The sequence below is a fragment of the Schistocerca cancellata genome, chromosome 7 (genome assembly GCF_023864275.1).
Source record: "Schistocerca cancellata isolate TAMUIC-IGC-003103 chromosome 7, iqSchCanc2.1, whole genome shotgun sequence".
NCBI lineage: Eukaryota > Metazoa > Arthropoda > Insecta > Orthoptera > Acrididae > Schistocerca > Schistocerca cancellata.
Genome location: NC_064632.1, coordinates 454787854 through 454800753, shown reverse-complemented (window position 1 = coordinate 454800753; position 12900 = coordinate 454787854). Strand labels below are relative to the sequence as shown.

At 40.1% G+C, this 12900-nt stretch overlaps 1 protein-coding gene across 1 annotated transcript in view; it reads left to right on the top strand.

The window, feature by feature from the left end:
- The first annotated feature begins 426 nt into the window (after positions 1-426).
- Positions 427-12900, top strand: part of LOC126092189 (hemicentin-2-like) — an 862093-nt gene continuing 849619 nt past the window's right edge. The window contains exon 1 of the mRNA XM_049907669.1: positions 427-573. Within this exon, the coding sequence (XP_049763626.1) occupies positions 552-573 (22 nt within the window). The 5' untranslated portion in view covers positions 427-551. The remainder of the gene's footprint in view (positions 574-12900) is intronic.

Below are 12900 nucleotides of genomic sequence, written 5' to 3'. Positions count from 1 at the left end.
CTAATCTAGTGACAAGTAATACATCACACGTTAGTGTATTGCTGGTGCTATGTAAGACCGGTTGCCACTCGCCGCCTAATGGGAAGGTCACGTGAACCCGCAAAGGTACACCTTGGAGTGAACATGTTAAGTTTATGTCAGGGGTGCTTATGGAGAACAGATGTAGATTTTCAGAGTGAGGCGGAGTAGGTAAACTATTACTCGTACGCCATATCTCTAAAAGCTGACGCGTTGCCTCGCAGCCGGCGTCTGTTTGCGGGCCAGAGAAGCCGTCAGCGGCCGCTTCCTGCCGTCGCGTCGGCAAAGTTGTGCGCGCGACGCGGCGCTGTTAACTGTACCGGCGCGGCGCCGCGCGTGCGCCGTGCTGCCCATCGCTAGGGGCCGGCCGGCGAGCGCAACTCAGTGTCGGGCGTGCAGGAGCACGGGTAGGCAACCCGAGCAACGCCTGTGTGTCGCCGGCTGCGCGCTTACCGGCGCTGCGACCGCGTCTTGCGTCTGCGTCTGCCTCAGCAAAGTCCGCCTAACGCCAGGTCGAGGCCACCGCTGACATCATGCGGAGGCGCCTGTTCAGAGGTAAAGCGCTCACATGTTACATCTTTTTGTCGAAAGGGCTCCCCACACTTTCAGATGGTGAGTTAAAACCGTGCTTCGCCTCAACAAAAAATGTCGCACCTGCTCCATAATCTGAGTGCTTTTAGCGGTGGGTACAAACCAAATAGGGTCTGAAAAGTGTAGATTGACACAAGCGTAGAAACTAAGTCGGTTCAGAAGAGTGCATGCAATGGAGACACTGATAATAGGTATACCACTGCAAAAAATGTATGCGGATCCAGCAACTCGACTGGGACCATAAGAAACCACATTTCATTTTTAAAATTTGTGTCAGGAAATAAAAATGGCATGTCACAATATTTTCCATGGAGCTCTTAAGCTCTGAACTAAAGTACCCCGTCGCTTACATTAGCATTCAGTTAAGAGTTTGTCTGCAACATCATCATGATGCATCTGAAGGGTAGTTGATTATCGATAATAAAGTGAACATATGTGCACAGGATGAATGGGTGTACTCAGGCACAGGTTTATTTATACCAGATGCACACTGTATCGGATTTATGATACTTAGTTCACAAAAGTACAATTAACTGAATGAAAATTGAAGAAATGGGACAGAATCGCTTACTACTGTATAATCCCATTAGCATCCAGTTGTCTCAAACACACTAAACATGGAATTAGTATACTAATGAAATGGGCAGTATGAGGCAGAGATAACTCAAGTAACTCTACAGTTAACTCTGCAGTCGAAACAGAATACATCTGAACCGCTGAAGCACACATTTCGTAAGAGAATATAGTTGAATATAGATCAGTACATTTTATAGCACGTACATCATCCAGATAAATTAACTTCTGGCCACTTTGTCCGTGAAGCGACAAATTCAGGGTGGGATGCATACAACTGCTCCAGGTCATATTTACAATATGGTTGACGTGGGATTTATCCGTGTTAATCAGTATCAGTGGAGATGCTAGAAACGGCCACCGTTGACTTCGTTGAGACACTGTTCTCCATATATGAAACTGTGAGAAACTCGTCGGATGTGTACTTAAGGGATAGGAGCAATAGCATTTTCAGTGCGCCGCTGTAACTCTTCCAGAGAGCGAGTATTAAGTACACTTGAACTTCCAATTTTTTTCCACAGGTAAAATGCGCAGGAAGAGATATAAAGCGACGAAGGTCACCAAGAGTTATCACTGCCCCAACTGACTGTCCTCTCTTCTCCAGAAAGTTGATGCCCATATGGGAAAGTTGTCAGGGTTGTCTGGCGTTGCTTCGTCACGCACATAATAAACATGTAGTCGTTCACTTCTGTGAGATAATCTAGATACGGATTAAGTAGTTTCTGAACAGACGGGTTAGCATCAACAGTGCGGTGAAGAATCGTTTTACGATGCGAACACCAGACACTGAGTACCAAACACCAAGTTTGGAATTATAAAACGGCTCTTCAAAGAACTCATATGGATTTTCTGACTCGCAATGGCGAGTGTTATGTGAGTTCACATACCCTGACAGGCTGATCCAGACCTCATAGAAGATATTAAAAACTGAGGATCGAAATGCCCTAATTACACATCACTTGGAAACAAGTGGCAGAACTCAACAGGCGCACATAATGCCACCGAATTGTGCATCGAAATATCACTGTTTCCACCTTTTTCTGTGATGGACAGTTCAACTGTCCATCAATAAGAGTCACTCCTATATCAGTCTTACAAATATTTACCGGGTCAGGTTTATTTTACCTAACCTGCATTACATTCCGCAACTCTCCTAATTCCGTATGTCTGTAAATGACATTTTTACGTCTATACTGCTAACTCACGTGATGTGTAACTAAACAATGGTACACGAATGTGTTTCTAAGGTCGAGATAATGACGACGTTATTCTTTTACAACAACGTCGTAAGGTAAGTGTAATAATTGAACAGCCCTTGGTAAGACTTGCTACAATTATTCGTGCTGAATCGTACGCTACGTCGACTAATAAGTGAACAACTCTTGGTTAGACTTGCTACAAAGATTTGTGCAGAATCGTACGCTATGTCGACCTTCCTACCTCAAAGCTCAATTCGTTGAATGGTAGTATGCTATTTCCGTGTCGGACGATCTGTGGCAGCCACGATCAGTTTACAATAGTCACGAAAGGCACTAAATATTTTATATCAACACGGGATCGTCGTTGGGTGCATTACTACATTAACAACAGTGAGCCTGTATAATTTTGAAGATCAGTAGGATAGTTCTCTCTCGAGTGTAAATATTTTACCTATTTGGCCACCAAAGTGTTCAAGCACACTCGTGGAACTGACGTATGGAGACTACAGGCAAAAGGTAACGAACAGAACGATTATCAGACATCTGGCAGAGGGTACAACCTTCACGCCAATCATTTCCCACACTAACTATTACAGTTGCGAATGGTGCACGAGTGCAAGTTCCGTACGCAACCCCCCCCCCCCACCACCACCACCATTCAAGGTAGAACTTCGTTAATTTTCACATCTAGTTTATTATTTGAGAAATACGAGACAGGCGGGATTATATTGTACTCTTTTTGTAACTAATTTCCGGAATATTAACAGATAATCTCATTTTAGCGTCTACTACATTAGTTGCATGAGTTTCATCGTGATGTTCATGAGCTTGCTAAATAAATCTGTTACACTGTCCCTCTTGAGATGTTACTTGTCTCCCCTATTAACGATCCTAGACAATTGACTGTCAACAACGGAGAGCTACGTCTAATCTCATATTATCCCACATAGGCAAATCCGCAATACTTATAAGAAAAGTAGACGAAAATAGAAAACGTAATAAAGGCTACCAGATTTATCCATTAAATTTCGGGCAGCCGTGCAAATTTTACTTCTTCAACTTATATTTCGCCCGCGTCTTGCGACTCACTCTGAGGATGGCCGGACGATACGCGGGAGAAGTACTTGTTGATGAAGTAGCATTTGCGCGGCTACATGCCCGAAATTTAGTGGATTATTTATCACAGTACAAGAAATAAAAAATGCACGCTATTAGATTCATTCGTATATATAATGGAATCGATACTAAGAATTAGGTCGAGATGTCTTGGTTTCATTAAAAAAGAAACTGACATCGTGATATTTTCAAAAAAAATATACCACATCTATCATCATGTGATGAAACGTTCATCGATTAGACACGACGTGACCTTTACTTGGAATTAGTTCCTCCTTAGTGCATACGACAAGTCACCTAAGTGCTTCGGGTCGTTACTTAAAAAAAATGTGTGTGAAATCTTATGGGACTTAACTGCTCACGCCCGGTTTCCCGGGTTCGATTCCCGGCGGGGTCAGGGATTTTCTCTCCCTCGTGATGACTGGGTGTTGTGTGATGTCCTTAGGTTAGTTGGGTTTAAGTAGTTCTAAGTTCTAGGAGACTGATGGCCATAGATGTTTAGTCCCATAGTGCTCAGAGCGATTTGAACTTAACTGCTAAGGTCATTAGTCCCTAAGCTTACACATTACATAACCTAAATTATCCTAAGGACAAACACACACACCCATGCCCGGGACCAGCCGCACAGTCCATGACTGCAGCGCCCTAGACAGTTCGGCTAATCCGGCGCGGCCGTTACTTAAAATACGATTCTAAAACTCGAAATGTTAGTTTTAATTTCGCATCAAGCACTCACAAAAGGAACACCGACAAAACATTTTACGAAAGTGAATGGAGAAAAATGCAGCGCACTCTCTTAGTTACATTCTTTGGTGTCACCATCTATGTTCCACGGTATACCCGCCAACCTGGCGGTATGATTGATGAAATGTCACTTTATTCAACACGTACTCCCCATCCACGTTCGTGTGGTCATAAAACACAGTGAACGCTGAAGGCGTTCCACAAATAATTCTGCCTAATTTTTGATCAAATCAGTCTTCCGTTCAATGACTAGAGGTATTATTTTAACATACAGAACTGTAATGAGAATTTACTTAGCTGCGAAACACTACAAACACCAAGAAGAAACCTCGTACACGATAATCATTTTTCTTGGTATACTAGGTATCATATGTTTACCATTTTTTTAAAAGAAAATTGTAGTCTACATCCCAGTTGCTATGCGGTTTCGATCATTTTCAATCTCCGCACTACAATAACAAGTTGCTGCAATAGTTCAGTGATCATTCAAAGCCTCTCTTTAAATTCTGTTTGGACAATAAGGTTGTTATATTATCTTCTGGGCGTACACCCGGGATAACATTATTTTGTCTTCCTATGTTTTGGGTGATTACCTCATAAATATCGTCAAGGTGGAGCTGATATAATTTAAAACACTTGACTCAGTGGAAAAAAGCCACGTGCGTCAGCGATAATAATGTCGGTAACAAGAGTGTCAGATAGATAAATGTTCCTAAGAGTAAAATGAAACAATCGTTGGTCATAAAATCCTCAGTGCCGGAAAAACTACAAGAAACACAATAATTTTTTTACCGACTAACGAAAAACTTTAATCGATTGCGTTTATATTTCAAAAATGGGGATCCCTTATTGTTTACTAATCGTAAGGAAATGATTTAGTTACAATCCAGTGATACTTGAAATGCACATATTTTCAGTATTACGTCATTGATTTATTTCACCTAAAAATTACATCCATAGGCCTTCTTTTACAACTAACAAGGCATACGATATATTTTATACCAGATTTATTGTGACAAGCATGAGACACGTCATATAAAATATAAAGCCATATAAAATTTTTAGTAATTGCTATAGCGCACAAACAATAACAAATAAAAACTGTATTCATTTGTTAATGAGAATAAAGACGACTTGTAAGAAGGGAGACTGAAAGTATGGGTGTTAGGAGCAGTGGACATAACGGAAGGCATGGTAGAGCGAGAGACAGAGAAACTTGATTAAACATGGTTACGAAGATAGAAGAAAAAGAACTAACGCGAGTGAATGTCAAACGAAAGAAAGAAGTGTAAATGAGATAACATTGGAGCATTTGCTTTATTGTTTCACAGAGACATGATTGCCTTATACGTCAGTTTAGCGGGAAAAGTGTGAGGGTGACGCTACGAAGTTCGTCCGCCTCTTTGTAACAGAAAGTTTACCGTCATTTAGAAGATTATTTATGGGTCTGCAATTCTATCTATAAAGTAATACAGTATGCTATTAAATGAATACTGCGAGAAATACATGTAATGACCATCTGCTTATATAAAAGTGTAGCGTGTCCTACGGATGTAGAAAAATTTCTTAGTGGTTACTGTGTGAGCCCAAAACTAATTTTTAATACATAGAACACGAACTACACACTTCAAACGACACTTCATCTGTAATTTGCTTTATCTGAACCAATTTTTAAAAGCGATCCCCATGAGAAAATCAAACATAGAAAAGCATCTTTAGAGGCGTTCGTGTTACATCTGATGGTCGGAATATTTTTCGTTGATTTGAAAGAAAGGATATGCAAATGAATATATACCAGGTCGCAATTACAAACATGAAAACCGTAGCTATTACCAAATGGATCAATGGCGGCCTAAGTGCCAGTCATTTAATCAGTGCAGGAGAAACTGTCTGCCTTCTATGACCAAAAAATTCTAAAGATCCATAAATGTCTTCCATGGCGCAGTACTCTCAACTATCTCTCCTATGAAAGCACCCATCTCCTTCACGTTACCAGAAAGGAATCACACTTCGTGATATGACTGTACCAAGACGATGATCATGTCCAGTTTTGAAAGACTTTTTGGTCTGTGTATCTGAGAGACAAATTTCGGACATTATTTTCTCCTGTTCACTTAGACGTGGGAGAAGCGATATCCAGTCGCAGGACTGAGTTACATACAGTAACTCACGGGTATGTACAGGGACACACTGAGATCATAGTTTCAGGAATCGTAATTCGGATTAATAACATTTAATTTCTTGTCGTGAGCAGAACGTGAGGAAGAATAAATGTTCTCCATATTCCACAAAGTGAAATGAAATATGTACCACGCATAAAAAATTTAGAAACATCCCGCAATACCTCACATAAACGCGAGGAAGAATAAATGTTCTCCATATTCCACAAAGTGAAATGAAATATGTACCACGCATAAAAAATTTAGAAACATCCCGCAATACCTCACATAAACGTGTATTAATATGTACGTGTCGAAAAATAACGCAACAACATTCATAATCGGAGAACACTTTCAGAGTACTCGTATGCTACTGAATCGATTATTAATAGTCCGAGGCCATACATTACCACTGTCTTTGATTCCACGAAAATCCTTTAGTATATTTATTCGCTTCGACCATTCGTCTCCATAGGATGTCAGAAAGCAGCTGCCTGAACGTGCCAGACAGTTCTTGCCTAATTACATAGTTGCCACGGAACGTCACCAGAACATGGAATGGAAGTATTTCTCGATTGTACTCCAAAATCAGCCAACTCTTCGCATGTTATATGACGTTCCAAGGCAGAAATGTGTAGAGAAATGTTTTTCACGTACAAAAGTTTGTCTGTTTCGTCTAATTACAAAGTGGCAGACTATGCAGATCAGACGAATCTGCAGGCACGTCGAAGGTCCACGGTCTGAGAGCAGGGATCTACATCCAAGAAAACAGCGATCACTCCTTCCGACTGTTAGAAATCATTTATGGAACAGAAAGCTTCGTGTGGCAATTGGAACTAATACCAAACACAGGAAATTAAAATTTGCGGAAAAGTGGTCTGGAACATGAAGTAAAATATTCCAACAATAAAACACAATACAAATGGAGCACAAATTGATTGTACGAAGATAATTAACAAGCCTACAATGCAATAGTTTCCTGAAAAACGTGTACAATACCAAACATCCATACTATTCCGCTTGTAGATTCAAATTGCAACGTGCTGAATGTATGCGTGTGTGCGTATGTGCGTGTGTGTGTCTGTTCTTTTTTCCTCTGAAGGGGGTATGACGTCAAACGGGCCGACCTCGAGAAGGAGAGGCACCACACGACATTTTAATTTGGACTGTCTATACTTTTACAAATAAATTCATAAAACTTTGTCAGCATGACCAGGAAGGATTCAGGATTCACATTCATAGCAATGGAAGTTCAAAAATAGGAAAAAATTATATTCTTTAAATGTGAAATTTCATGTTTTTTTTCACTTACTGTTTGTTGCATTTGTTGCTATAAGTACACTTTTCTTCATAAGTAAGAGAGATTCCTCGATGAATTTTGCACAGCTTACAAGCCATACTTACAGGTGTATGAAACTCTAGAATTTATTTAATCTACGGAAAAATGAATGGACTGTTACGTTTTAAACTTCGTGTTTAGAGAAAACTCGAATTTTATAGTTAATTATCTCAATTTTTACCACAGTTTTTAACAGATTTGGGAAATTCTAGAGTTTCTTACACCTGTAAGTATGGTTCGTAAGCTGTGCAAAAGTCATTGAAGAAACTCTCTTACTTATGAAGAAAAGTGTACCTACAGCAACAAATGCAGCTAATCCCAAGTGAAAAAATGATGAAATTTCACATGTAAAAAAAATTTGTTTTGTTATGTTTTTGAACTTCCTCTGCTATGATTGTGAATCCTGAATCCTTTCTGGTCATGCTAACTATGTTTAATGAATTTATTTGTAAAAGTATAGACAGTGTAAATTAATATGTCTTGTGGTACCTCTCCTGCTCCAAGTCAGACCGTTTCATCCTACCCCCTTAAGTGCATATTACATCTACTTCTCATTCCTGACTGCTCTAGTAATGCATTGCTGAATACACTGCAAGTTGGAATAATTATCTTTCCCGCTTAAACTTTTCCTCGTAAGAGGTATATTTCCAGGAGTTCCTCTTTTTTCATAACGTTCAGTGTCCAGTGCTGCAACGAATACTTGTTAAAAATAATGCTTCGCAGATATCAGACTACGATAAAGTGAGCAGAGAGAGTATGCCGTATTACTAAATTCACAATTAACAATGAACAGCCACTTTCGAGCATCTTTTTAGAAAAGATAACTCTTAGGCGCTAGCCACGTTTTCTCTTTCCCTTGTTGTCATTATCCTATCCAATTACTACTATATTTAACTATTTTACTCTCCTGGGTCCCATAAATATTTCATCTCTCTACAGTTGTTGCAAGGAGTCACATGCGCAAACAACGATAGCAGTTTAAAGAAAGGCGCAAAACATTACCACACGGCTGAATTTGGAGACAAACAAGTATCTATGGCTTATTGATTGTCGTTTGAAACCAGAAGTACCAGAAAACTTTCGCACATAATTACTGAGTCAATATTCACTCTTAGAAGTTTGTTACATAGTTTAAAATGAAAAGTGCTCGGAAAAATGGTCATGGAAATGCAGAAATTGTGTCGGCGAATATATAATTTCGTTTAACGAACCTGATCCAGAAATGTCGTTCTTTAAATCACTGATGTAACACATAATTGTCGGAGGCATACATAATTTCATTTAGTTAACTCAAAGTGTTCAGATAATGTTAGTTGATGGAATCTCCTTTATGATTTTGGAAAATATAATGCTCGACACCTCTGCCACTTATAAAAGAACGCAAGTCTTATGTATTTTGTGGCGTATAATTTTAAATAGGTCATATACCGTTGTGAAGTCGGAGTTATTTTCACGGGGTTTCTTGAATCACATTGTTACATTCGTGTCATTTGTTATGACAAAATGGTGTACATTTCTCCCTCCCAGTTTTATAAACCATAACTGCGAATCTGTTTGCTGTCAGCAATTACATTGTTTAATGTGAGTACCTGAAGAGTTTCTCATGTCTTTCTGATCAATATCCGATATTGTTAAGCGCTGCTCCTACACTACTCCACTTCTAAACGAGAAGACATATGACTTGCAGAATCTTAGATCGCGAAGATTCTTCATGATCTATTTTATTACGTTATTTAGTGGTAGTTCTCATTACTTCCCTCTTCGTTAATTTTCTTGATCCAAGGCCATTAACTAAATTTCTATTATCTCGGCTGATAATCAGGTCACAGTGCAGAGGGTTTAAGTTATTAACGGTGACCAACTTGATTCACACTGTTAGTATACAACTTGCAAGCAGTTATTAGCAATCCTTACAGTAACAAGTACAACCGGAGATGGTTACGTAAACGACACCAGTGAAGTACCAACAATGACAAATGAGTCATGATACTGTTAGGAAAGTAGAGGCCTTGTGTGAGAGCAACGTTACTGTAGATTCATGTTGACATTGACATTGCGTGAGACCATGGGACGATTTTAACGCCTTTTTCACTTATACGCCAAATATCAAGGTGGCTCGCCGGCTATTAAAGAGAGAGATTAACTCTTCACCTCTTCTATTTCTGCACATTTGTAAAAATCGAGACTTCTTATGCTTCTCTATTCTTAAAGAAGCCATATGATTGATAGGGACAAATACAGATTGCACTGTTTTTCTTATGCTACTGATAAGATTTACACAACATGAAGACTAATAGCTACGAAACTTCTATCACATTTACATCGAAGGTCTAGAAATAAGATGCAACGTCACTAATATTCGGTGATGTAACTTCCATTATAAGTTGTATTATGGGTTGCAGAAAATATGCGAAGATGTAGAATGACGTTGTTGGGGTGATGTTGACTTCAACTTAGGAACCGTGTTGCTGCGATAACAGAACAGTAAGAACCCTGACTGCTCTGATATTACCTGCTGCGTACATATTAGTAGTTGTCACAGTAAGTAAAGTAAAATTTCTGTAAGAAAGACATCATGATTTTCTTATGGACCCAGCCGCTTTGTGATGACCTGTGGAGTCAATGAAGTTCTCCTTTCGCTTCTTAACATACATGTCAAGTCAACCGTGCTGTGGAGCCGAAAGTTGCGTACATTCATCGCGAACCCGTGAAAGTTTTCGAAGGCTTGTGCCGCTACTTTACCTCACAGAACTTCAATGCTTTACGTTACACGTTACAAGTAACTCGCGTTCATTGCAGAAGTACTTTCATATACCACAGAGAACATTCTTTTTGGTTGATTGTAACTCATGCCCCCTGAACTACATTTTCGCGACCTTATTAACATTCCTTACAGTAAAAAGAAATTACCTGCACTTACAAAAAAAGTCACTTTTTAGGATTCCGTACCTCATTCGGTTAGAAACGGAACCCTTATAGAATCATTTTTTTCCGTTATCTGCCTGTCTGTACCTTTTTCTTAGGAATCGCTAGATGTCTCAAAACTTACGACACATACTAATGCTGACGGCCCCTTTTGTTTATACAGAACTGTAGCTTTTAAGTCAAAGCAGTCAAAAGATACGGTCATTTGTGTAATATATTGTCATACTCGCAAACTCACACATAAAAACCTAGAGGGCAGTTCCCGTCGACCTAAAATCATGAAATTTCAGCAGGAAACAAGGTTTCACAACGCAAGTAACGGCATTAAAAGTCCGAAAATTATTAATTTGTAATAATATCACACGAAACAATTATCTTTTGTAATCGAATAGCTCAAATAACTTTGAGCACTATGGGACTTAACATCTGAGGTCATTCCGCAGCTCGTGGTCGTGCGGTAGCGTTCTCGCTTCCCACGCCCGGTTTCCCGGGTTCGATTCCCGGCGGGGTAAGGGATTTTCTCTGCCTCGTGATAACTGGGTGTTGTGTGCCGTCCATAGGTTAGTTAGGTTTAAGTAGTTCTAAGTTCTAGGGGACTCATGACCATAGATGTTAAGTCCCATAGTACTCAGAGCCATTTGAACCATTTGAACCATCTGAGGTCCTAAGTCCCCTGGAACTTAGAACTACTTAAACCCAACTAACCTAAGGACATCACACACATCCATGCCCGAGGCAGGATTCGAACCTGCGACCGTAGCGGTCGCGCGCTTCCAGACTGAAGGGCCGAGAATCGCTCGGCCACCCTGGCCGGCCTTTTGTAATCCGACTGCCTGTCTGTTCGTCCGTTAATACCCCCCCCCCCCCCCCCGCCCCTTCCCCCTTTTCTCGGGAAAGTGTAGACGTATCAAGTTGAACGCCACATACTGAGATGTCTGGGTCTTGGCGGCACAATAGATGTAAGGTTCTAAGTCAATGCAGTCAGAAGATACGACCATTTTGTCACATAATTCAGCAGTCGCAAACTCACTCATAGAAACCTATGGGGTACTTCCTGTTGGCGTAAAATCATCATATTTGGTAAGCAGAAAGGCTTCGAAGTACAAATAAGGTGATAAAATGGTATTTGTTAATTTGTTGTTAAATCACGCGAAAAATAATTTCCCATTTCTTATTCGAAACTCTCTCTGTTCGTCCGTCCGTTAAGACTCCTTTTCCACAGATGTAAGAAGTTGAAATTTACTTCACATACTGAAGTCTACGATTCCTTGGTGGTATACAAAAGTCAAGCTTCTAAGTCAGTCTAATTGAAACATATGGCCATTTACTTCACGTATTTTGACACTCGCAATCTAGCTCATTAAAAATTATGGGGTGCTTCTCGTTGACTTAGAATCATAAAATTCGGCAATAAACAAGGTTTCACACCGGAAGTAAATTGCTTTGTTTTCAATATCACACGAATGCCTTTAGTTATTTCTTATCTCACGTGAAACTTAAAATTTAAATATTCTCGAAAATTAACAATTCTCGGGACCAGTATCATGGCAGGATCAATGTCAACAACAAGCCAAAATCAGCGACACACTCGACTCCCGTGATGTATGAACACTCTATATACACAATTAAGTTTGTACGGATAACTCAAGAGTGCGAATCCTGCTCACACCTGACCCAATTTTACTGTTATTTCAGAATGACTTACACAATTACACGATAGATGGAACGTGGTCGCGAAAAACCGACATCCTTCATCTCGTGTTTTATTTACACCCCCATCTGAACACCATGTCAGCACCGGAAGGCCGTCTAATTTCCCCAGAGACATCGTGGTGAAGTTGTTTCTCTATCGGCTACCAGCGACTGGGTGCATGGTATCTCAGTTTGGAAGGTTTGAAGTGCTGATGCTGAAATAATAATCTCTAGTTATTACTTCCTTACCAATGCTCTGGTGATGATATCACAACGGAAGAGAGACTCAGGCAAAACGTTGTTGTCTTGTCGGAAAAATGAAATGAGAAACTAGGTTTAGTGACCCGTCGACGTCGACGTTATTACAGTTAGAGCGCAGACTCTCATTCGGAAAGAACGACGGCCGTCCCATTTCAAAGGAACCATTCCGTCGTTTGCGTTAAGCGATTAATGCCTTACCATTGTGCAGTTTGCCTGGTCCACCCTTTGAAAAGAGTCTTACTGATGATAAATTACCAGCGTGAAGTTTTCATTGTGGTTCTAA